The sequence below is a fragment of the Felis catus genome, chromosome E1 (genome assembly GCF_018350175.1).
Source record: "Felis catus isolate Fca126 chromosome E1, F.catus_Fca126_mat1.0, whole genome shotgun sequence".
Taxonomy (NCBI): domain Eukaryota; kingdom Metazoa; phylum Chordata; class Mammalia; order Carnivora; family Felidae; genus Felis; species Felis catus.
In genome coordinates, this window is record NC_058381.1 from 19,989,048 (window position 1) to 20,015,666 (window position 26,619).

The following is a 26,619-nucleotide window of genomic DNA, read 5'->3' on the forward strand; positions in this document are numbered from 1 at the left end:
GTTTGAATTTCATGCAAGTGTTTCATTATGTTTTAAGTTTCTTGTTTAAAGTTCTTATTCACAAGAAAATAAGAATTATATATATATATATATATGAGTTGATGGTTTTTCCCAGGAAATTAAAGCAATATGAAATGAGCATCCTTCTAAAATTGGAACATTTAGATTTGGTTCTAACTTTTAAAAGTGTTGTGGTATTCTTTTAAATAAATGTCCCATAATTTACTACACCAATGCTATTTTAATGGGTAATTCAGTTATCTTAAATTTTTTTTACATTTCCACAAATGTTTTGGTAAATATACTAGTACATGTATCTTTATGCGTTGTAAGTATATTTACAAGATAAATACCTAGATACAGACTTAACTGTTTTAAAACTAGTTTATAAAAGCACACTTACTTCATTCCTGTCTAAAATTACAGTTTTAAGAGGACTGTTTGTAATAAAGATGTAGGAGGTTAGGCTTGTATGGCAGTAAAATATACAGGAGCCCACTGAAGGTTTCTATGGAATAAAATGAAAGTAGTCTTTCAGAAGATTATTTGGTCTCCTACATATGAATTGAGAGGTAAAAAGTAGAAGCAGGAGAGCAGGTGAGATACTGTAGTAAAAATGTAATAAGGATCTATACTTGGTGATTATGTAAGAGAAACAAAAAGAAAAATATGGTCAAATGCAATTCTAAAGTTTTTAGCTTAGGATCACTAGTAGAATGACAATGCTGGGAACAAAAATAATTATGCCTGGGAAGGAGAGAAAATAGATTCATATCTAAACATATTTTTGGTTCAAGGTGACATTGATGTCATCCAAGCAGTAGCGTCTCCGCAGTTGGAGATATATGGGGTTAGACCTCAAGCACAAAGAATTGAGGATCAGTTTGGGATCATCAGCCTAACAGGCAAATCCTTGACGATAGGTGAGAGATTAGGGCAGATGGCTAAATGTTAGCTGGGAATTAAGGGAGACCAGAAGAGTCGTTTTATAAATGATTTGAGGTTGAGGAGGAAGGCTGATAGTTCCGGGTCCCAAAACCCAAACAGGAGAAACAAGGACAGCTATCATTGAAGCTGAAGAAGTCCAGGAAAATTTACAAATTGCCATAATCGTTCAGTTTACAAAAAGAAAGTAGTTGGTCATCTAACAGAGGTTGCAAACTGGCAGGCTTTGGTCACCACGTTTTTCTTTGTTGCCTTTAAAGCCATATTCCATTGATTGCCAACATGTAAAAATAGGAAGATTTCCCACGCAAACTTGGATTTCTGACTTTTGAAAAAAATCTGAAAATGTGATGGTACTGGGCTTCTGTTTGCACATCGCAACAGTTCATCTGTTGCTGTTAAGTGGCTCTTTGTACACAACCTGAGCACTCCAGTACTACAGTCTGTACAGCGCCACGGATTTGCTTTATCTGCCTGGCCATCTCTGTAGGCATTTAGATGTTTTCAAATCCACGTTAATTTATCATAATAAATATTGGGAGGCTTTTTTTTCTCCCCTATGATTTCTTTCATTATATGGAATCTTCACTCTTCTCCTATGCTTTGTTTTTTAGAGGCTGCCTCCATTTGAAACATTTTCTCAGGGACCTACATTGCAGTTCACTCTTCGTTGGACAGGAGAGACCAATGATAAATCTACAGCTCCTATTGCCAAGCCTCTTGCCACTAGAAATTCAGAGAGTCTTCATCAAGAAAACAAGCCTGGTTCAGTTAAACCTACTCAGACTATAGGTAAGAAAACATTGCTGTCAAAATAACACTTTGCATAGGTGCCTGGCTGGCTCAGTCAGAAGAGCATGCAACTCTGGATTGTGAATTTGAGCCCCAAGTTGGATGTAGAGATTACCAAAAATAAATAAACTGTAAAAAATTACAAAATAATGCTTTACAGAGTTAGGACTTGGCTTCGGATTAATTTGTTTGCCTTTTGTGCTAATAATTATTCTTTTAGAAATCTCAGCAGTTCTTTATGTTTTCTGCCAGATATGTCTGAGAATTTTGTGGCTTTTGTTTTTAACGTTAAAAGTCTGATGGAACATATAGTATATATATATGCCATGTGTTACGGAATGCCTCCAGATGAGGTCTAGAGATAGCCTCATGTCTATTTAGAACACGTTTTTCCAGTAAATACATTTCTCAGAAGCTCATGAGAAAAACAATTAGTTTTTCTAACTTTTTAGATTTTGGAACTGCAGCTATATTAAGGGTTTTGGAACTGTATGCTTTTTATAATTCATGTAAAGATTTGTATATGTTATAGAACTGAATTCAGTATTTCAGAGTGTTTTCACAGTTCTAGGTGTGGATCATCATAACTTGAATTTTATCAGGTTAAATTTATTTATTTATTTATTTATTTATTTATTTATTTATTTATTTATTTATTTATTTATTTATTTATTTATTTATTTGTAATGTTTATTTATTTTTGAGAGAGCACAAGCAGGCAAGGGGCAGAGAGAGAGAGAGGGAGAGAGAGAGAGAGAGAGAGAGAGAGAGAACGAGAGAGAACACAGAATCTGAAGCAGGCTCCAGGCTCTTGAGCTGTCAGCACAGAGCCTGACGTGGGGCTCAACCTCTTGAACGGTGAGATCATAACCTGAGCTGAAGTCAGAGGCTTATTAACTGAATGAACCACTCAAGGTGCCCCTTTACCAGGTTAAATTTTGCAGTCAATTTTTAGAGGAAAAACACTTCTAAATGAAGTTAATTCTGCTGAGTTAAGGCCCAGGTGCAGTGTTCTGTCATCTTGTACCTGCCTGATAGGAACACTGTCCTTGATTAAGAGCATCTATGTGTTTTTGTCTAAGTCTGTTTAAAGACAGAAGGTGTAGGACAGTTGTCTTTCACATTGACCCCTCATGTCCATTTATGGTGTGCAGGTTACTGTTAGAGTCCAAGAGATGTAAGAAGTGGCCTGTGTCAGGGCAAAGATTTCCCAAGTAAATTGTGGTCTGGGTACTTCTGAAAATACTCTGTGGTCAGTCTGCTAGGTAAAGAGTTTCAAAGAAACTGAGAAAAAAAGTTTCATACAAAATTGTACATATGAAATTGTGCTGTCAGGGAAAGTAAAAACATTTTAAGTCTATAAAGAAATAGAACAAAATTATTGATGGCCATTATCTTTTGGATTTGCAATGAAATTAATACAATCATTTTTAATTTAATTTTTGTTAAACTAACACTTAGTGGAAGTCTGCTCACTGCTGTGCATTGAAAATACAAAGACCAGTCAGAACCACACTCTGACCTTCAGAGTGCTTAAAATACTGTAGTGACTACATATAATTATTTGGGGTACTTTTATAATGGTTTAGAATATAAGAGGTGGTTTTTAAAGGGGAAAAAATGGCTCCTGCCAGTAAAGACCTTAACTGATTAGGGGTGCTGGTTAAGGAGATCGTTCCTATAATCATCACATGAGGATGAGAACAAAAAGCGTTTTAAGTACCATAAGTAAAATTCTTTGAAACCTTTCATGTTTAATTATTTTCACAAGATGCATTATTTCACTTTTTATAAGCAGGTATTTGCATTAAATATAAAAGTATGTATTTTCAGCTGTTAAAGAATCATTGAATACGGACCTACAAACAAGAAAAGAAAAAGATACTTCAAACGAAAACCGACAAAAATTAAGAATATTTTACCAGGTAAACATCTGGCCCTTCATTTTTAAGTAATCATGAAACACCTTTGTTTTGCACATCACGTCTGAAATATTTTGCATATTTAAATGAAAGAATGTCTCTAATTTGATTTTCTTTTTAAGTCGTTTTAACTATTTTTAAAGGGGATGATGAAACAATATCTTGAGATGTTTAAGTTGGAGATTTGCTGTTTTTTGTTATTTTCAAGTTCCTTTATAACAACAACACGAGACAACAAACCGAAGCAAGAGACGACCTACATTGCCCATGGTGTACTCTGAATTGCCGCAAACTTTATAGCTTACTCAAGCATCTTAAACTCTGCCACAGCAGATTTATCTTCAATTATGTTGTAAGTAACTTTTTTAATGTTTGTTTATTTTTGAGAGTGAGGGTGAGCAAGGGAGGGGCGGAGAGAGAGGAGGCCGAGGATCCGAAATGGGCTCTGTGCTGACAGCAGAGAGCCAGATGTAGGGCTCGAACTCAGCGAAGCGTGAGGTCATGACCTGAGCTGAAGTCGGATGCCTAACTAACTGACCGCGCCACCTAGGCACCCCCTTTTTTTTTCCTACCAGTAATATATAAGACAGTCTGATTTTCAAAAATTGTGCTTTTTTTAGGAGTACACTTAGCATGTTGAGCACCAAGTAATGTATAGAATTGTTGAATCACTTTTGTACACCTGAAACTAATATAACACTGTACGTTAATTATATTGAAATTAAAACATGATAAAATAAATTTCCCTTCTGCAAAAAATACCAAAATCTTTGCATTTGATGGATTGCTTAATGCATGAATTACAGTGATTCGGTTTGTATATATTTGCATATTGCACCTATATTGACACACATAATCCTCACACCAGCTCTTTGAATTAAGTGGTAATTTCTTTATTCTTGCTCAAACAAGAAATAATTTGTACAAAATTACCAAGCCAGTGAATGTCACAGCCAGGATTTTAACACAGATCTTCTTGAGTCCAGATCTTCTGACTTCCCTTTCACCATGCTGGTATGTGTAGTTTATTTTAGTTTCCAAAACATTAAGAACCCACTAGTACTTTTTAAAATAAATTGGCATGTTAGGTGTTCAGGGTAGGGATAATTAATATTTCCTTATTATAAGCATCTTGCCATTTTTCTTACAGTATCATCCAAAAGGTGCTAGGATAGATGTTTCTATCAACGAGTGTTACGATGGCTCCTATGCAGGAAATCCTCAGGATATTCATCGCCAACCTGGATTTGCTTTTAGCCGAAATGGACCAGTAAAAAGAACGCCTATCACACACATTCTTGTGTGCAGGTAGGTAAAAAGGTCATACAACAAAAGTTTATCCTCTGACTTTTATTGATGATGGTGGAAGAACAAAGGAGAGCCAGACAAAGCTACTATTTAGGTGGGAGTCATTATTTCAGATTGTTAGCTAAGTCTCTGGGGTGGTATACTGCTTTATAACCCTCCCCAGCTCCCACAGTGATTTTCTTACTTCGTCCTTAGAACTTTTTCCTGTGTTTTAAATGTTAATATCACGACTGCTCTAGTGGTTCGAGAGATTAAGGAATTTTTCCAGTGGAAGTTACTATGTGCATACCTAGATAGGAAACAAGGAACATACTCTATTTGAGAGATGTGAAATAGAAAGAATCCCTGTCACTCAGTGTTCCATCAACATCTCTTTCCATTAGACCAAAACGAACAAAAGCAAGCATGTCTGAATTTCTTGAATCTGAAGATGGAGAAGTGGAACAGCAGCGAACGTACAGTAGTGGACACAACCGTCTGTATTTCCATAGTGATACTTGTTTACCTCTCCGTCCACAAGAAATGGAAGTAGACAGTGAAGATGAAAAGGATCCTGAATGGCTAAGAGAAAAAACCATTACGGTAAGTATTACTAGTATCACTATTGACTGTGACTTTAGAATCTTACGGATTTGTGTTTAAAAACTATTGTTTAATATGATTTAAAATCTTGACTTAATGTACAGGAGCTCTTTCTAAATGAAGGAATTTGATGGGGCGCCTGGGTGGCTCAGTCGGTTAAGCGGCTGACTTCGGCTCAGGTCATGATCTCGCGGTCTGTGAGTTCGAGCCCCGCGTCGGGCTCTGTGCTGACAGCTCAGAGCCTGGAGCCTGTTTCAGATTCTGTGTCTCCCTCTCTCTGACGCTTCCCCATTCATACTCTGTCTCTCTCTGTCTAAAAAATAAACGTTAAAAAAAATTAATAAAGTAAATGAAGGAATTTGGGAATCTGCAATTTTTTTATTATTATATTTTATTTAAATAAATTTTTTTAATGTTTGTTTTTGAGAGAGGGAGAGGGAGGGAGACTGTGAATGGGGGAGGGGCAGAGAGAGAGGGAGACACAGAATCGGAAGCAGTCTCCAGGTATGAGCTGTCAGCACAGAGCCCAATGTGGGATTCAACCTCTTGAACCATGAGATCATGACCTGAGCCACTCAGGTGCCCCCACAGGTTTTGTTTTTTTTTTTTTAAGATTTTCTTTTCTTTTTTTATTTTAGAGAGCACGTATGAGTGGGGGAGAGGGGCAGAGAATCTTACACAGGCTCCACACTCAGCACAGAGCGAGACATGGGGCTTCATCCCACAACCCTGGGATCATGACCCGAGTCAAAATCAAGAGTTGGATGTTCAACCAACCGAGCCATCCAGGCACCCCTAAAGATTTGATTGGATTTGATATTTACTGGAAGTTTATTTATTTATTTATTTAGAGAGAGAGAGTGTGAGCAGGAGAAGGGCAGAGAGAAGAGACAGAGAGAGAATCCTAAACAGGCTCCACAGTGTCAGCACAGAGCCCAATGGGGCTCAATCTCACGAACTGTAAGCTGAAGTCAAGAGTTGAATGCTTAACCAACTGAGCCACCCAAGCACCCCAAAGATTTTATTTTTAAGTAATCTCTACACCTGACTTGGGGCTCGAACTCACAACCCTGAGATCAAGAGTCTCATGTTCCACCGACAGAGCCAGCCGGGTGCCCCTCCACAATTTTTGTAATTGTGTTATTTAAACAGTTATCAACTGGGGCGCCTGGGTGACTCAGTTGGTTAAGCGTCCCACTCAGTTTCAGCTCAGGTCATGATCTCACAGTTCATGAGTTCGAACCCTATGTCACGCTTCACACAGCATGCTTGGGATTCTCTTTTTTTCTCTTTCTCTCTCTCAAAATAAATCAACTTTAAAATAAAAAAATTTTTTTTCCCGTTTTTTGTTGTTTTTTTTTTAATTTTTTTAAATTTACATCCAAATTAGCATATAGTGCAACAATGATTTCAGGAGTAGATTCCTTAATGCCCCTTACCCATTTAGCCCATTCCCCCTCCCACAACCCGTCCAGCAACCCTGTTTGTTCTCTATATTTACGAGTCTCTTCTGTTTTGTTCCCCTCCCTGTTTTTATATTATTTTTACCTCCCTTGTGTTCATCTGTTCTGTGTCGTAAAGTCCTCATATGAGTGAAGTCATATGATTTTTGTCTTTCTCTAATTTCGCTTAGCATAATACCCTCTAGTTCCATCCACAAAGTTGCGAATGGCATAAAGAAGTCTTTCATAAATAAAAATGAAAGTTACTAACTAAAGAAAATACAGGTTTTCTTGTGATTTTGTATTGTGTTTTCATTTTTTAATAGGTAACTCTTTCGTAACTTAGGGTTTCCCTTTTAAAATTACTACTTAAAATAAAAGCTGTTTGATGTTCCCACTTTGCTGTGTAAGTAAATTGTGGTATTAGTTACAAAAGTTCAGTTTTTTACATTCTCACAATTTTTTCTTAGAAATGCCAATTCTGTTTATTGTGCACTTAATAGATATTTTTTCTTTCTTTTTTTAGCAAATTGAGGAATTTTCTGATGTTAATGAAGGAGAGAAGGAGGTGATGAAACTATGGAATCTCCATGTCATGAAACATGGGTAGGGTATTCCTAAATTTAAATATTCCATTTCCTTTTTGCTCTTCTTGCTACTTCACATTCTATAAATCTGTTTGAATCTTATTTAAAATTCTGTTAGCTTCGACATAATGTGCCCTAATCTTACTCTAATCCAAACTATTATAACTGCATAAGGAAAAAGGGATTTATGTAAGGAAGGTGTAACCTCTAACGGCATTTTTTATCTTTAATATGTCTTTTTAATGACCCAATTTTCATTTCTTTTATTGCCAAGGATTAAAAAGATAACGTCCTGTGCTGTATGTGTGGAAATGCTGAAAATTACTTATCACAGTTATTACCATAATTTTTAAAATTGCTTAATTATGAAGAATAAGATATAAGTAGCTTTTCTGATTTCTTACTACCGTTCCATAGAAGTCAGGGTAGACCAGTACTTCTTGTGCCTTTATGGCTAAAAGCGTGTTCCACGACATTGCTTTTCCTACAGTTCTGTCTCCTTCCCTGTGGGAACTGTTTGCCCATCAATACACGTTTTTTTTCTCCTCTGACTCCATTATTAGATCCTCATTTAAGGCTTTCTTCTATAGTACAAGCAGCCAAGGTTTTTTCATTTGTAATGAAATAAATGGGAAGGAGCACTTTTGTTTCTTTACTCCTGGGAGTGAAGAGGAATTGGTGCAGAAGTTCTGTCTAGCCCAGATGTCTAGGGTGCATGAGCCATAGCCTTTTTTTGTATATGGTCTTGAGCTAAGAATAGTCTTCACATTTTAAGTGGGTTGAAAGAAAAAAAAAAAGAGGAAGACAACGGATCGCAAAGCCTAAAATGTTTCTCTGTCCTTTCATAGAAAATGTTTGCCTGGTCCGTGGTCTAGTCATTAAAACTCCATTGTGAGTAAAGTATGTATGTGGAAGCTTAGTGTCTATTTTTTCTTTTGTCTTGATATGCCAGTTTCAAGATAGAATTTTAGTTGTATTACTATATTGAGTTCCATTTTCATTCCTTGATCCAAATCTGCTAGAATAACAACTATTGGGGTTCATGATTTGCCAACATTATAAAGTGGCAGGTAGCTGGGTAAACTTTGGATTTTACGATATCTGCAGGCAGACTTTACAGACCTTGTTGAACTCACAGTTTCAGTGGGTAACTGAGCAGCCATTCTCCTGTTTGGTTTAATTTTATTTTTTCAAATTCTATTCATTGTGGGTGCACCCTGCATGCTTTCTACTAACACAACCACACTGTACCACATTTGTTGTGACATCTTCGAATCTTTTTTTTTTTTTTTTAAATGTTTGTTTATTTTTGAGAGAGAGACTGAGACAGAGTGCTTCCTGGGGAGGGGCAGAGAGAGAGGGAGGGAGGCACAAAATCCAAAGCAGGCTCTAGGCTCTGAGCTGTCAGCACACAGCCCGACGCAGGGCTTGAACCCACGAACCGCGAGATCATAACCTGAGCCAAAGTCGGACGCCGAACCCAGGCGCCCCTCAAATCTTTTTTTAACGTGGCTTTTTTTTCTGTTGTATTGAGAAATAATTGACATATATCACTTTATAAGGCGTATCATATGATGGTTTGATTTACATAGATTGTGAAGTGATTACCAGAATAGTTTAGCTAAAATCCCTGTTCTCATACAGATATAATACAAAGAATAAAGAAAAAAATTTTCTCCTTGTGTTGAGAACTCTTAGTACTCTTTTGACAACTTTCCTATATATCATACAACAGTGTTAGCTGTTGTCATCATGTTGTGCAGTATATCCCTAGTTCTTATGTATCTTACAACTGAAAGTTTGTACCTTTTGAATACCTTCCTCCAACCCCCCCCCCCTTCCCCCCACCTTCTGCCTTTGGTGCCTGTAAGTTTGATCTTTTTTTAAAATGAGTTTTGTTTTTATTTTTTTTAAGTACTCTCTCCCAGCATGGTGCTCAAACTCACAACCCCGAGATCAAGAGTCGTATGCTCTACCAACAGAGCCAGCCAGATGCCCCTGTTTTTTTTGGATTCCACATATAAATGAGATCATACAGTATTTGTCCTTCTTTCTGACTTCTTTTACTTAGCAGAATGCTTACAAGGTCCATCCATATTGTCACAAATGTGACATCTTTGTTTCTTTAAAGGTTTTCCATGAACTGAAAATGCAGAGAAATGCTGCTTCTGAAATAGCAAAGTGTGTCAAGGTCAAGGGAGAGAATAAAGGGGATAGCTAACTTGTTTGTAGAGAGTTCATGAAGGTGGTGCTGGCAAGAGAAAATGCTTTATATACTCTTAATACTGTTGTGTGCAATTTCATTAGGACAGACAGAAATGATTTCTATTTAAGCTCTGGTTAAATTAAATCTCTTAAAAATTTAAAAACTGTAAGCCCATTCAGGTCACTGAATCTCAGCTTCATTGTAGTTTTACTGGAGTATCGTCATAGTTATGTTGCATTTGACAAAAATGCTTTGTATTACTATTGATGTTTGTGTTATTTTTATTAAATAGGTTTATTGCTGACAATCAAATGAATCATGCCTGTATGCTGTTTGTAGAAAACTATGGACAGAAAATAATTAAGAAGAATTTATGTCGAAACTTCATGCTTCATCTAGTCAGCATGCATGACTTTAATCTTATTAGCATAATGTCAATAGATAAAGCTGTTACCAAGCTCCGTGAAATGCAGCAAAAATTAGAAAAAGGAGAATCTGCTTCCCCTGCAAATGAAGAAATCACTGAAGAACAAAATGGGACAGCAAATGGATTTAGTGAAATTAACTCAAAAGAGAAAGCTTTGGAAGCAGATGGTGTCTCAGGGGTTTCAAAACAGAGCAAAAAACAAAAACTCTGAAAAGAAAAGGCCTAACCCCATGTTACGGACAAACACTGAAATTGTCATTCTAGGGAATTCAGCCTCTAGGAAGGGTTTTGTTTTTGTTTGTAATCATAGGTTTCAAACAGGCACTGTTAGATGAAGTAAATGATTTCAACAAGGGTATTTGTATCAGGGTTCTACTTCACTTCATTATGCAGCATTACATGTATATCAGTTTTATTGATGTCATTAAAACACTCTCTAGTTTGAGCATGAAAAGCAATACTTCAAAGAAAGTATTTTTAACTTTAACAATTGTCTTATGAAATATATTGAATTGATAAGCTAGAAATTATTTCCTATATTTAAATTACAATGTTTTTTGCATTTGTGACTGGCTGTTTTTCTACTTTGTAATTGTGAAACCTTTTCTTGGGGAGGGAAAATTGGAGTGTGATTCCCTTTTTTAAAAATTGGAGATTTCTTAAAAATTATGTTGCATTATTATTTGCAATCAAACCTTGATCCTTGATTTTGAAATCATTTATCAATTTGGAATGAGATTACAATGAGATATTTTATCTAAGTTCATTTTACAATTTTAAAATAGCACTTCTTCATCTTATGCCTGTTTGAGGAAATGTTAATTTTTCATATAGTTGACAGTGAAATGTCATATTGGCTTACAAGGTTACTGACCATTTGTTTTTATGTGGATAATTTTATTGCATTGCTCACCCAGTATATTTTTTTAAACTTGAACATTTGCTGTTTGGTTTTTTTTTTTTTTTTTTTTTTTTCCAACATGGTAATCACATTGAAAATTCAGCTGTCCGCATCTTTTCATTATAAACTAAGGGAAGAATGAGTTTGGGATTTTTAAGATGCCACTTTTGAGGAAGGAAATGTTCTATAAAAATGAACCAGAAGATGTTATAACTTGTTTTTTTCTTTGCAAGGATGTCTTTGTAATGTATTTCATGATTAGAATATCCAATACAGATAAGCTGACTTGAATTGTGAGCAGTTTTGCCCTGTGAGATATGTGTTTTATGCACATATTTGCAGTTGGATTTTCTCCAACAGAAAGTGGTTTCACTACTGGCACATTAACAAGCACCAATAGATTTTTATTCCAACTCCAAGCACTGTGGTTGAGTAACATCACCTCAATTTTTTATTATCCTTAAAGATAATTGCATTTTCATATTCTTTATTTATAAAGGATCAATGCTGCTGTAAATACAGGTATTTTTAATTTTTTAATTTCATTCCACCACCATCAGATGCAGTTCCCTATTTTGTTTAATGAAGGGATATATAAGCTTTCTAATGGTGTCTTCAGAAATTTATAAAATGTAAATACTGATTTGATTGGTCTTTTAAGATGTGTTTAACTGTGAGGCTATTTAACTAATAGTGTGGATGTGATTTGTCATCCAGTATTAAGTTCTTAGTCATTGATTTTTGTGTTAAAAAAATAGGAAAGAGGGAAACTGCAGCTTTCATTACAGACTCCTTGATTGGTAAGCTCTCTACATGAGGAGTTACAGTCAACTCTGATCATGCCTCTGGATAGTGAATCTCGAGCATTTCTCTCGGGCTTTAATTTGCTAAAGCTGTGCACATATGTAAAAAAAAAAAAATAGATTATTTTAGGGGAGATGTAGGTGTAGAATTATTGCTTATGTCATTTCTTAAGCAGTTATGCTCTTAATGCTTAAAAGAAGGCTAGCATTGTTTGCACAAAAAGTCGGTGATTCCCTCCCCCAAATAGTAATGAAATTACTTCTGTTGAGTAAACTTTTTATGTCATCTTATAATAAAAGCTGAAAAAATCCCTTTGTTTCTATTTATAAAAAAATGCTTTTCTATATGTACCCTTGATAAGAGATTTTGAAGAAATCATGTAAGATGATAAAGCATTTGAATGGTACAGTAGATGTAAAAAAAAAAAATTCAGTTTAAAAGAACGTTTGTTTTTACATTAAATGTTTATTTGAAATCAAATGATTTTGTACATAAAGTTCAATAATATAAAAGCTGTATTCTGTTTTGGTTTTGGTTTTGGTTTTATTATGCATTGTTAATGCGTATACTAAAATATTCTTTTGGCTATGATAGTAAGGATCCAGAAAAAGTACACCCACTGGTCAGAACTAGAAATTAAGAAAAAAAATTAATGTAAAATCCTGCTTTCAGTTCCAGTGACGTCAAATGCAACTAGTATGTTACTTATGGTAATTTTGGTAATAGTCTAAAAATATTTTTACAGTTCAATGGCAATGTTAACCTAATAGCTTATCCATCTCTGTGGTTTTTTCTTTCTTTTTAATGAAAAAGAATTTATCTTGGCCTTCAAAAAGCTCGTAGAGGGGGTACAAATGAGAATTATAAAGTAAAATGAGGGGTGCCTGGGTGACTCAGCTAAGTGTCCGACTCTTGGTTTCGGCCCAGGTCATGATCTCGTGCTTTGTGAGATCAAGCCCTGCTTGGGGCTTGGCATTCACAGTGCAGAGGCTGCCTGGGATTCTCTCTCTCGCTCTTTCTCTGCCCCTCCCCCGCTTGCTGTCTCTCAAAAAAATAAACTTTAAAAGGATACGCCGTATAATAAAGTTATATACTACATTCTGTGAGGTTAGTTGTTGAAGTTAACTCTGGACAGATAGGGGAAGCTTTACAGAAGAGTTGACAGTTCGGCTGCTCTTGATTGGTAATAGCCTGTGGCCCATATGCAGGTTGCTGTGTCTTCTTTGAGCTGAGTGCCCCTGTGCTTCCAAAGCTTACTGTATGTAGTATCTTCTAAGCAGTTGCTTCGCCTTTCATTACGTTGCAAGGCCCATCTCACTGGCCTTAGTACTGCCTCACGGTTTTAGTTGGTGCTCAGATATTTGGTGACACAAGCTCAGGGCTTTATAAGCCATGCTATGGGTTTGGATTTCAGCCAGTAGGAGTATTTGGAGATTACCGCACAGATAGGACACAAACCAACCTGTGTTTTTGGTGAGCCGTGGCGGTAAGAATCTGGGAGGGAAGAGGCTCTGCACAGGAAGAATCAATCACTAGGATGCTACTGTAATAGCCCAGGTGAGATATGCAACAGCCCGTCCTGAGAAGCCCTCGTTCAGCGGTGTTGTGGGATGAAGGAGTGATGAGGTGAAGAAGAGTACTGCAGAAAGGAAGCAGTAGTCCTGTAGTGTAGAGAAGGAGTAAGAGCCACTTGAAGGGAGTGAAGTGCTCGGAAACAGTGTTGATGCGTTGAATGCATGGGAAAGGAGTTAGGCTTATGAAGAGTGTGTGGAAAATGGGGCTCTACCAAGACAGGCAAAGAATTTGGGGGAGAATGGATGGGCGGCTTAAGCATGAATGCAGACTAAGACGAGACAGAAGCCAAAGATAAAAGTTACCAGAAAGAGAAAGAATAAGAGCAAGAACACAGATGGACTCAGCTTGCTAAAGGAGGAAGTTTTGCTAATACAGTCATTAGAAAGTCACTACCGGCACATCACCAAGCACTCAAGACATTTCCAGTGGGAAAATAAGTTGGTACGAGTCTAGAGAGCAATCTGGTATGTTCTATTAAAATCATGCATTTTGTTTTGCCCTAACAATTCCATCTTTAGGTAGTTATCCTACAGATAAACTAGAACATGTGTAAAATGACAAATTGCTACCACTGTTGAAAACACGTTAGACAGAAGTCACCAGGGAACCAGTTAAATGATACACTCCATATGTGGAATACTATGCAGCAATGAAAAAGGATCAAGGTTTTTTGCAACGATAAAGGGTACAGAACAGTTTCTAGCATGCTTCAAATTTAATTGAAAAACGAATATACCCCATTTGGTTATAGAATATGTCTGAAGAATACATAGAAATAGCTGCTTTGGGGGAAGATAGCTGGAGTAGAGAACAGATGAGTCTTTTCACATTGCCATTTTTGAAACATCTCAATTTACTATGTATTTTTTATAGTTCATGTTTATTTTTGAGAGAAACAGCGCGCCAGTGGGGTAAGGGCAGAGAGAGAGGGAGACACAGAATCTGAAGCAGGCTCCAGACTCTGAGCTGTCAGTACAGAGCCCGACATGGGGCTCAAACTCACAAACCATGAGATGGCCTAAGCCAAAGTCAGCTGCTTAACTGACATAGCCACGAAGGAGCCCCAAGTTCTTATATGTTTTTTTAAATGTTTTATTTATTTGGGGTTTGGGGAGCAGAGACAGGAAGATAGAGAATCCCAATCAGACTCCACACTGTCAGCGCAGGGCCTGACACAGGGCTTGATCCCATGACCCTGAGATCATGACCTAAGCTGAAATCAAGAGTTGGACGCTTAACTGACTGAGCTACCCAGGTGTCCTCCAGTTTTTTTTAATCTTTATTTTCGAGAGAGAGACAGAGTGCGAGCAGGGGAGGAACAGAGAGAGAGAGGGAGACACAGAATCCCAAGCAGTCTCCAGGCTCCAAGCTGTCAGCACAGAGCCTGACGTGAGGCTGGAACTCTGGAACCGTGAGATCATGACCAGAGCCAACGTCGGCTGCTCAACCGACTAAGCCACCCAGGTGCCCCTTCCTATAGTTCTTATATTTAAAAAATCTTTAAAAAATTAAGTCCAGACAATAGAAAAGGTAATTGAAGAAGGATGGTATTCTCACTAGGAAAAAGGCAAAATGGGTAAGTGTGTAGCACAGAGCTCTGAGCACAGTAAATTTCTATGAAGTAAAAATAGTCATTGTCAAAAATAGTTTCTAAAAATTCAATTTGGGGGCACCTGGTTGGCTCAGTCGGTTGTGTCCAACTCTTGACTTTGGCCCCCAGGTCGTGATCTCAGGGTCATGGGATCGAGCTCAGCATGGAACCTGCTTGGGATTCATTCATATTCATTCTCTCTCTCTCTCTCCCCCTGCCCCCACTCATGCTCTAAACTTAAAAAAAAAAAATTAAAATTCCATTTTATTAAATATAAATAGTATGCCGCTCCTAGAAAGGTGGAAATATGCGAGGTTCTGTTAATTACACCAAGTACCATATTAAAGGAGAGATCTCGTTAATGGTTCCTGGTTGTTGTCAGAATGAAATTCATACTCTTCCTGACCTGACTTTATTTATCTTTCCAGTCTTACCTCATGTATGCAGTCTCCCCTCCAACCAAGTGGAGTACCAGGACATGGCAGAAGTTAAATACACACCATGCACTCTGTTGTTCTCAGGATATAGTCTATGATCCAATTCCTGGAGTATCTTGGGTTCCTATGTACTGCTTCCTATGAGGGTAAGGTTGATTTTTATAAAAGGCTAAAAACTCACTAAGTACATTCTTAGACAAGCCTAAGATTGTTACTTAAATGTCACATGGGATGAATCACTTTATAAAGCTGGTTCTAGAAAACAGGGTTGATACTGGACTATTGTATTTATCTTTTCCCATTTTTAAAAAAATACTTATTTTGAGAGACAGAGAAACCATGAGCAGGGGTGGGGCAGAGAGAGGCAGAGAGGGAGAAAGAATCTATGCTGAGCGTGGAGCCTGATGTGGGACTCGACCCCATGAGCTGCGAGATCATGACCTGGGTGGAAACCAAGAGTCAGAGGCTTAACCAACTGAGTCACCCAGGTGCCTCGAGATTAAAAGCTTTTATGAGAGATTAGTTTTATTTTAGCAAATACAGCTTTTGTCTTTTAAGAAGAAAAGTACTAGGTCTTCATTTAAAAGTATTTCTCAGGGGTGCCTGGGTGGCTCAGTTGGTTAAGCAGCCCACTTCGGCTCAGGTCATGATCCCACGGTCTGTGAGTTCGAGCCCCGCGTCGGGCTCTGTGCTGACAGCTCAGAGCCTGGAGCCCATTTCAGAGTCTGTGTCTCCCTCTCTCTCTGCCCCTCCCCTGTTCATGCTCTGTCTCTGTCTCAAAAATAAATAAACCTTAAAAAAAAGAAAAAAAGTATTTCTCAGATGCCCAGATATCAGGCAATGTAGCGTGTCAAGGAGATCCCACAGTTGTGTATTTCACAGACGAGTAATACACATTTTTCACATTGCTGACTTTTTGTTTTGTCTGGTTAGACGATTTGCAAACAGAACAATCAAACCTGACTGACGTCCACTGGCACTTTCACTTTATAAAAGGTCAGTACATAAAGAACAGGAGGGATTATTTCAGAATAAAGGATAGTCTTTTTAGTAGACTACATTTAGATTTGCAACAGAATTACTGTGGAGACTGACTTTTGGTTACTTTGGAGTAGTTGCTCCCAAATCTGCCTTCCAAATAGAACCATTCTGTTTCTTAAAACACACACACACACAACAACAACAAAAAGCCTGATCTCCACTGATACGGATTACATCAGAATTTTTGTTATTTTTAGAAGTTCTCCAGGAAATTTTAGTATGCAGTCAGGACTGAGAACGTCTGCTACAGTAGATACAAAACCTCAAGGAACTTACAATCTAGTGAGTTCAAAGCAGGTTATTACCAACTTAAATACCCACAAGGCCAGTGAAATGGGTTACGCAGCTGACTGTTACACCAACTTGGGAAGACCAGGAATAAAGTTTTCCAGACAGAAAATAAACATACAACATACAAATGAACAGGCAGCAGCAAAGCACCGAGACTTCTCAATACTAGAAGCTAGAAAGAGCGATGCCTTCAAGTTCTCAGGGGAAATGATCTCCGATCTAGAATTCTTAACCAGTCACCACCACTCAAGTGGAGGAAAAAGGAAGGAATTTCCACATCTCTTTCCCCAAAATCTTGCCTCCTGGGTAATGATTCCCAGGAAGTGGAGGAAACGCTTCACTAAAATAATGGAAGAATCCAAGGAAGAAGACCTGGAATGTGGGGAACAGAAAGGGCGGCACTGGATGCGAGCTGAGCAAAGTCCACATTCCGGCGTGGAGCTCTACATGCATGTGGCTGCCTGAGCCAGGTTGGGAGACACCCACATGAGTGTGTTTCTGTCAGTAACAGTCGTCACAAGAGCTTGCTGTTACCAATAATTTAATACATTTCACTTCTTGACCTTGGACTAATCCTTCATGTAATAACAGAGGCCCTCAGGTGCTTGCTTTTACCCCTCTACAGGGAAATCCCTCCTAAGAGCTGCATTTACCTTTTCTATTTACTGTTCTATTTTTATGTTTTGACATTAAATCTATCACATAGCTTCAGAATTTATGCTTCTCCAAGAAAACGGAGTATCATGTCTTTCCTATTCCTCCTGGTAAACACAACTAAAAGTTCTGGAAAAAAATGTGAAAAAAAAAAAGCCACCTAAGAAGACTCTGAAGATCCGGTCAACTGGCTTGGAATCTCAGAACCCAAGGATCAACACAGTGGTGAGTTCCTTGGATTTTCTTGTCTCGTGTATCCCAGAGCTGGGGCTGAAGAAGCCAGCAACCAGGAAATGCCAACAAAGAAAGACAAAAAAAGCCCCAACAAAAAAGCCTGCTCTCTCTAGCCAAAGGACCACAAAAGGGGCAGCCTTGTAAGACAGCCTTTAGCCAACCACAGCTTTCTTCCAGGCAAACGCTACCGTACAGGGTTGAATAGTGGCCCATAAAACAATATGCCCACATCTTGGAACTTGTGATGGTGGCCTCATTTGGAAAAATAATCTCTGTAGATATACATAAGTTAAGGATCTTGAGATAAGATCATCGTGGATTATCTGGATGGGTCCTAAAGCCAAGACAAGTGTCCTTGTAAGAAACAGAAGGGTGGCCGCGAGAAGACAGGGTCAGACTCCGAGATTGGAGTTATGCAGGGGCAAGTGAAGGAGTATCTGAAGCCACCAGAACCTGGCAGAGGTAAAGAACGGTCCCCTGTAGACCCTTTGGAGGGAGCACAGTCTTGCCAAAACCGTGATTTCAGACTTGGGTCCTCCAAAACTGTGAGAATAAATTCCTGTCTGTTTAAGCCACTGAGACTGTAGAAATTTGTTATGGAAGCCCTAAGATTAACAAAAATAACTACAGAAAAGACTGTTTCCTTATCCTGCCCATGTTGGCAAAGGCCCGGGGTAGTCTAGACTTCCACATTCATGAGGCTGTAATGAGATACCCCAACACCTCTGCCAAGATGGTGTCAGAGAAGACCAAATAGGGAGGCAAAACTTTCACCCCACTGGGCAGCAAGGAAGCCACCTCCCACGGTGAGAGAGGAGCCTGGACCTCCACACCCACCACCAAGATCCCTCTCCCCCTCTCTGATACGCAGTCTTAGAAGAAGCCTACTGAAGAGTCAGGACTTCCACCACTGCTGAGGGGAACGAGGCCACCCCTGCTGCAGTGTCAGCGGGGGTCACAGAAGGAACCCCCCATGCCCATGCGACCAGTAACAGGGGTCTGGTCTCCTCCTGGCTGTCAACAGAGGCCAAGGGGAAGCTAATCTTCTATCTCCACGTGGCAGTAATGAGGCAGTGCCCACCACCCCCACCGCCTGCCCCAACTTCTCCCGCTGGAGTGGTATCAAGAGACCAGCTGAAAGAGATCCAAAGTCTCATAACATAATACAAAATGCCCACATTTCAATAGAAAATCACGTTGCATCAAGAACCAGAAAGATCTCAAAAGAAAGACAACAGATGCCAACCCCAGGCTGACAAAGCTATTTGAATTATCTGACAAAGATTAAAAAGCACTGTATTAGAGTTCTCCAAAAAACACAGAACCAGTGCACGATTAGAGAAGCTGAGAAGTCCCAAAATCTGCTGCCTGCAAGCTGGGAACCCAGGGAAGCCGGTGATGTAGTTCGTAGGCCTGAGAGCCAGTGGTGTAGATTCCAGTCCAGATAGGAAGGCCCTAGAGCCAGAAGCACTGAGGGCAGGAGATCCATGTCCTAGCTCAACAGGCAGAGAGCGAATTCTACTTTCCTCTGCCTTTTGTTCTATTTAAGCCATCAACAGATTGGATGGGGCCCAACACATTGGGGACAGCCACCTGCTTTACTCAAGTCCATCAATTCAAATGTCAATCTTTTCCAGAAACACCCTCACAGAACACCCAGAATAATGTTTTAATTAGCCATCCGAACATCCCTTCACCCAGAAGAACTGACACGTACAACTAGACATCACCAGAGCCATGATTAAAATGTTTCAACAAGCAATTATGAACACACTTGAGCCAGATGAGAAAATGAACAGCCTCAGCAAAGAATATAAAAAAATCTGCACGGAAACAGAAGATATGACTATGACCCAAATGGATGCTTTAGAGCTGAAAAATACAATAACCAAAATATATAACAAAGAGCTCAGTAGGGGCCCAAAAGTAGAATGAATGTGATAGAGGACAGATCAGTGGACTGGAAGTACAATAAGAGGAATTGCCTAAAATGAACAGCACAGAGAAAGCCAGCTTCAAACAACCAAACAAAACCTCAAGAGTCAGTGGGGATATATGAAAGATGTAAAGTTTGTGTCACTGGAGTCCTAGAAGAAAAGGAAAAAGGGCAGGGCTGAAAAAAGTACTTGAAATAATGGCTGACAACTTTCCAAATTTGGCAAGAGATATAAACCTAACAATTCAAGAAGCTGAGGAACCCAAACAAGATAACCCCAAAGAATCCCAGGCACAGACACATCATAATTATACTTCTAGAAGAATGCCGAAAGTAGGTTCTTGGAACAGAAGGGAAATGGTAATGGAACTTGGAACATCATGAAGGAAAATAAAACAGTAAACAGAAATACAGATAAATAACAACAGACACTTCTCTTGAGTTTTCTGAAACATTTTTTGTTAGGTCAACATTGTCTATGTTCTAAATGTTTATAGAGAAAATATTTAAGAAAGATAATTACTGTACATGGGGGAGGATAAAGACATGTAAAGATTATTTCACTTGAATGGATAAAACAATGACACCAACAGACTGGGAAGTTTTATATCCCCCGTATCCAAAAGTGGAGCATGGCTATTTCATAAGCGGGGTACCTGGGTGGCTCAGTCGGTTAAGCTTCCGACTTCAGCTCAGGTCATGATCTCCCCGGTTCATGAGTTTGAGCCCCACATTGGGCTCACTGCTGTCGGCGCAGAGCCTGCTTGGGATCTTCTGTGCCCCTCTCTCTCTGCCCCTCTCCCACTGGTTCTCTCTCAAAATAAATAAGCTTAAAAAAAACAAAAACAAAAACTTGTTGTAAGCTGAAATGGCATAAAGTGAACAATATCCCCTGCTTTCTAAAAGTTCACATTACGCCACGTCACTTTACAAGAAGACCTACCTCAGTGCGTTTTCACTAATGCAAAGAAATCCAAAGAGGATTTATGCTTTTATGAAAAAAACCATTACCGTATTAATGTAGGTATACCTACATATGTATATCTGTAGAAACACACATACACAACATATATATGTAATGTATATGCTATACATATATTAATGTATATATACTGTGTATATCAATTGTGTATGTTATAAACGTGTATTTTTAATATCTAGAACAATTACTAAAGAAGCTACAGAATGAGACACTCAAAAACACTATAGATAAGTCAAAATGGAATTCCAAAGTATGTTCAAGCAACCCACAAGAATGCAGAAAACAGAAAACCAGAGAGAACAGAAAACAAAAAAGAAAAGTGGCAAACTTAAATCCTGACAAATCAATAATAACAATTAAATATAAATGGTCTATATAGACCAAACGCAACTCAGAGACTGACGGAGTAAATTAACGACAAAAAACTGTGGCTCAGCTATATGCTATGGGAAACTGACTCCAAATATATTAATATGGAAAAGTTGAAAGCACAGGACAGAAAATATATATCAAGTGAACATTAATCAGAGGAAGGCAAGAGAGGCTGGATTCATATAGATAAAGTAGACTCCGAAGGAAAGAAAATTATCAGAGAGGGACATTACGAAAAAATGGTCAGTCCACCAAAAAGATACGGCAATCCTAAGTGTGTATTCATAAGACAAAAGAGTTACAAAAGATGTGAGTCAAAAACTGATTGAATAAGAGAAGAAACAGACAAACCCATTATTACAACAACCCCTTCTCAAGAACTGATAGAGCAACAAGACAGAAAATCAGGAAAGATATATATAGAACTCTACAAGATCAAAACATTCTACTCATTAAGAGGAAGATACGCAGTCTTTTTAAGTGCCCAAAGAACATATACCAAAACTGCATATACCATATGCTGGGATATAAGTCAACAGATATGAAATAATGGAAATCATATACACTGTTCTTCAAACACAGTATAATCAAACTAGAAGTCAGTAACAGAAAGATGGCAGGAAGATCTCCCAACACTCAGAAACTAAATAACACATTTCTAGGAAGTCCATGGGCTGAAGAGGAAATCTTGAAGGAGGAAAAAAACTGAGTTCAGCAATTTTGCAGGATACAAGATAAACTACAAAGACATATTCTATATATTAGGAATGAACATGTGAAAACCAAAATTAAAAATACAATACCATTTACAATCACTAAAATAAAACAAAACAAAACACTTAGGTGTCAATGTAACAAAACTTAGCTTGTATGCTGGAAACTACAAAATGCAGGTAAAAGAAATCAAAAACCTAAATGGATGGAGAAACATACCGTATTCATGGATTGGAAGAATCAACATAGCAAGGATGTCAACTCTTCCCAAATTGATAGGTTTAACACAATGCCTATAGAAATCTCAGCAGGATTTTTTGTAGATATAAACAACATATTCTAAAATCTACATGGGAAGGCAAAGAAACTGGAATACCTAAAACTTCTCTTTCACCTTTTTTCTTTTTTAAGTAATCTCTACACCCAACGTGGGGCTCGAACTCACAACTCCGAGATCAAGAGTAGGATGCTCTACCAACCGAGCCAGCCAGGCGCCCCATTAAAACAACTTTTTTTTAATTTTTTTTTTCAATGTTTATTTATTTTTTTGGGGACAGAGAGAGACAGAGCATGAACGGGGGAGGGGCAGAGAGAGAGGGAGACACAGAATTGGAAACAGGCTCCAGGCTCTGAGCCATCAGCCCAGAGCCTGACGCGGGGCTCGAACTCCCGGACCGCGAGATCGTGACCTGGCTGAAGTCGGACGCTTAACCGACTGCGCCACCCAGGCGCCCCTAAAACAACTTTTTAAAAGATGAATAAAAGAGAAGTCAGCCTACCCAATTTTAAAACCTTATATAGCTACAGTAATCACACTGTGTGGTATTGACAGAGGGACAGAGCCACAGATCAGTGGAACAAAGAGCCTAGAAACAGGCTCACACAAATATGTCCAACTGATTTTGGACAAAGGGACAACAGCAGTTCAATGGAGGAAAGACAGCCTTTGCTACAAACGACACTGGAGCAACGGATCAGCCGTATGAACAGATATGTTCCTAAGTGAAACTTAACCTTATAAAAAATCAAAATGGATCACAAACATAAATGTAATAGGTTAAGCTCTAAAACTTTCAGGAAAAAACACGGAAAAACTCTTTGGGGTCCAGGGCTAGGCAGAGTTCACAGACTGGAGAGCAAAAGCACAATCATAAAAGGAAAGATTAATAAATTCAATTTCATCAACAGTAGAAACTTTTATTCTGGAAAAGACCCTGGTATAAGGATGCAAAGACCAGCCAGAGACCAGGTATTTGCAGACCATAAATCCAACAAACCACCAGCATCTAGAACATATAAAGATAACGTGCTACTCCAACAACTGCTATCATTGATCCCATGGCTGATTCTTATCTACACCTGAGGCTTTCCCCGTAGTGTCCACTCTTCCCAGGAGCACAACGGTTATGAGTAGGGGCTCCAGACCTAATCGGGTCTGGGCTAGGATCCTGACTAGGCTAGTTACTAGTCTTGACCTTAGACAAATTAGTTCACATCTCTTGTGCCTAAGTTCTATTGTCTCTAAAGTAGAATAACAGTAATAACAGTACAGTATATATCATGTGGATTAAATGAGATAATAAATGTATTCTGAAAATTCAGCATTGTGCCTGGCACGTAGTAGGGGCTCAATAAAGATCAATTCTTATTATCGTTTTAATTATCATCACCCAAACTCTCTCATCCCTCCAAGCATACAAATAGATTTGGAATACTGGGCTCCTTTATCTGTTTAAACAGAATGAGTTGGCTTTTAACAAAATCTTATGTTCACAGTTCAAGGGGGCAAAAAAAAAAGCAGAGGCACCTGGCTGGCTCTGTCACAGTGGAGTATGAGACTCCTGATGTGAGACTCCTGGTGCGAGCCCCACAATGGGTATAGAGATTACTTAAAACCTTTTTTTAAAAACTCTTTTTATTATTCTTCAAAGTTTATTTATTTTGAGGGGGGTCTAGGGAGAGGGGGAGAGAGAGAGAGAGAAAGAGAGAGAGAGAGAGAGAGAGAGAGAGAGAGAGAGAGAGAGAGAGAGAGAGAGAATCCGAGGCAGGCTCCACACCATCAGCACAAAGCCCAACGTGGGGCTCGAACTCACAAACCAGGAGATCATGACCCGAGCTGAAACTAAGAGTCAGACACTTAGCTTGACTGAGCCACCCAGGCATCCCCAAAAATAAAATCTTAAAAAAACAAAACAAAAAAACCCCGCAGTATTTAAAGTAGCTTCAGAGCTGAAATTTTGCAATCCACTCCTATCTAGAATTAAGTCAGGTTTTAGTCATTTTTGTGAAAGGGCAGATTCTAAGGATATAAATGTAAGATGTCACCCTCCTGCAGAGAATAAGAAATAATGAGGTTCAATAAGGAACTGACAAATGAAGGAAATGAGATGAAAACATTCTGGAGAAAATAACCCATCCATATTCATTCAATCCAACTTTTACTAGACACACGTTATATGTCAGGCACGATGCTCAGTATCAGATACACAGAAGATAAAGCCTAAGTAACCTGACAACAAGTTACAATGATATTTGCATTAAAATGACTGGAGACACAAGAAATCCTTTCCTCCCTCTACTTAAAAGTAAAGATTAAAATTGGATTCATCACATCTCACAGAAGAAAAAAATACACACATTTAACTTTGAGGTTTTTATTTTGGTTCAGACAGCTGGACGAGACATCTACACTCTAGCACATCTTCTTAATGGTCACTAAACAGGTGAAAGCGACTTACTTGTATATAAAAAGGCAAGGGAAAAAGGTCATGATTGTCCAACAGGGAATGTGAATCCCCAAATAAATTATCTTACAAAAATATCAAACTTGCGTTTCCACATTTCTACTGTTAAAAATGAAGGAAAAAAATTCACATTAAAAAAAATCTGTAGGCTGGTATAGCAAGTTAAGCTAATCATTTTACACACTAAGTCCTTCAAATAAATATTTTAAACAAATTGAAGTTTTCCAAAAAATAGGTCAAGTATTTAGCCTATATTTGTTTGGTCCACTAACAGACCATTTATAAAACTGATATTAAACTGGACTGTAGCTCATACCCTATCAGGAGTAACACATACATCACTGAGGCTGGACATGCACATGTGCACATGACATACGTGTGAATGGCCACTGCTGTACGTACTACTTCGTAGTTTTACCCTGTAAAAATCCTCCAAACTATCATGAATCGAACTGCATGGAAAGAAAAAAGCAAGTACTTGCCTATTGTAGACATGTGCTCAGTAATTTAAAAAAACACAAAGCCTATCACACTTTTGGGACTTCAAGATCACTGAACAGGAGATAAAATTCAATACTGCTTACAGATACGTGAATATGGAGAGCATACTCAACACTCACGTGGAGAGCACACAAGTGAAGGCATATTACAGAACTCTGGCCTCTGGCTGGTCTAGTCCTGTTGTTTTATCCTAAAGTCTTGCATGGCCTTGGATCCTTAAAAGATAGAGGTTTAATAAAATAATGTTACACTAGGTTTTTCTGTTCTAATAACCAGCTTTTAAAGAAGTACAGTAGAAGGGTACAGGGCTTTCTGTATCTCCTCATACTTTAAAAGACAATTTGATTTTTATCGTGATGTTGATATTCCAATTAACACTACGCTAAAAGTAAAACTGACTGCACTACGGTTTTGTCCACAATAGTCAAATCTTTTCTTGCTAAAATGTTCCAAATAAATCCAGTAAACAATTTCCATTTTCAATGGCTTAACTGAGAGATGAATCTAACAATTTTTTTAACCAATTTCAACTAAACTGAGCTGAGGACAGCTACATTTAAAACCCTGCAAACCAAAGCCAATCATCCAAAAATCTAGAACACCAACACTTTCCATCCAGGATAGAAAAATGAGCATCCAAAATAAAGAGAACCACAAGATTGATCCAGTAGCCAATCAAAAACCACTTCTCTGTTATTCGAACTAATAGTTACTCGAAGCTTGAAGTTTCCTCCTTCGTTATTATTGGTGGATCCCAGAGTCACAGCTTCAATGTCAAATGTGACAGTGGACCCAGAAGTAACTGCTGGCAACTGATTAGTCATTTCTTTTCCATTTACAAAAACTGCACCTAAAACGTTAAGGTAAAGAGTCATTTACATGTGAGCAATAATGAAGAAATGAAATGGATTCTAGATTACTGATAACACAGCTAATTTCCTAACTCACATCAAGAAAACATTCTGGAACGCCAACTGGTCAAAGACAATGCATCTCAATGTTAATTAACTGCCATCCCCAAGGCAGGAGAAAAAATTAAAGCTTTAATCACATTTCAGAGTTCTGGTCGAGGGTGCTACTCTTTTAGAACAGAGACTGAGTTTCCAATGTGGATGGGATCAAAAGAAACTTGACTCCATTACAAGATTACATCCTGTGAAACAGAAAGACTGTTGTTGCACGTGAAATAAAGAGTCTTTTTCTACCTACTGCTTGACCCATACCAGGAAATAGTAACACATCTTCAGAGGGGATTTTAAAAGTGTGATTACGGTAGAGTAAGGGGCCAAAGAACCCTATGGAGATAAAACAAATTAAGTCAACGCTCTCTTCGGTTCATCGATCTGTGTTGAGTTTAGATGCCCTATATACACAGAATCCAGAGGTAGACTCCCTGGTGCAGATCCCACAGTCACCTCTAAGCTAAGGGAGTTTAAGCTGGTCACTTAACCTCTCTGTGGCTCAGTTTTCATCATCTATAAAATGGGTATACTACGACTCCCCACTTCAACAAGTTGTTAAAAGGATTAAATAATTTACTATTTATAAAGGGAACAGAATAATGCCTGGTACGTAGTAGCCATATAGGTATGTCATAAAGACTTGAACTTTCTCGTGTCCTGCTACAAATG

At 38.3% G+C, this 26,619-nt stretch overlaps 2 protein-coding genes across 4 annotated transcripts in view; one reads left to right on the forward strand and one right to left on the reverse strand.

The window, feature by feature from the left end:
• Nucleotides 1-15,782, forward strand: part of SUZ12 (SUZ12 polycomb repressive complex 2 subunit) — a 49,563-nt gene extending 33,781 nt beyond the window's left edge. For 2 of the 3 annotated variants that reach the window (XM_011289064.4, XM_023244424.2), the window contains 7 exons: nt 1,560-1,737; nt 3,571-3,662; nt 3,868-4,011; nt 4,810-4,967; nt 5,351-5,549; nt 7,518-7,597; nt 10,077-12,439. In XM_011289064.4, coding sequence (XP_011287366.2) covers nt 1,560-1,737; nt 3,571-3,662; nt 3,868-4,011; nt 4,810-4,967; nt 5,351-5,549; nt 7,518-7,597; nt 10,077-10,422 — 1,197 coding nt within the window. In that variant the 3' untranslated portion in view covers nt 10,423-12,439. Of the gene's footprint in view, nt 1-1,559; nt 1,738-3,570; nt 3,663-3,867; nt 4,012-4,809; nt 4,968-5,350; nt 5,550-7,517; nt 7,598-10,076; nt 12,440-15,510 lie in introns of those variants that run through there. The other variant, XM_023244425.2, reaches the window with a different exon arrangement.
• Nucleotides 15,783-24,381: 8,599 nt separating this feature from the next.
• CRLF3 (cytokine receptor like factor 3) overlaps nt 24,382-26,619 on the reverse strand; it is a 43,473-nt gene continuing 41,235 nt past the window's right edge. Inside the window, exon 8 of the mRNA XM_003996532.5 lies at nt 24,382-25,838. Within this exon, the coding sequence (XP_003996581.1) occupies nt 25,582-25,838 (257 nt within the window). The 3' untranslated portion in view covers nt 24,382-25,581. The remainder of the gene's footprint in view (nt 25,839-26,619) is intronic.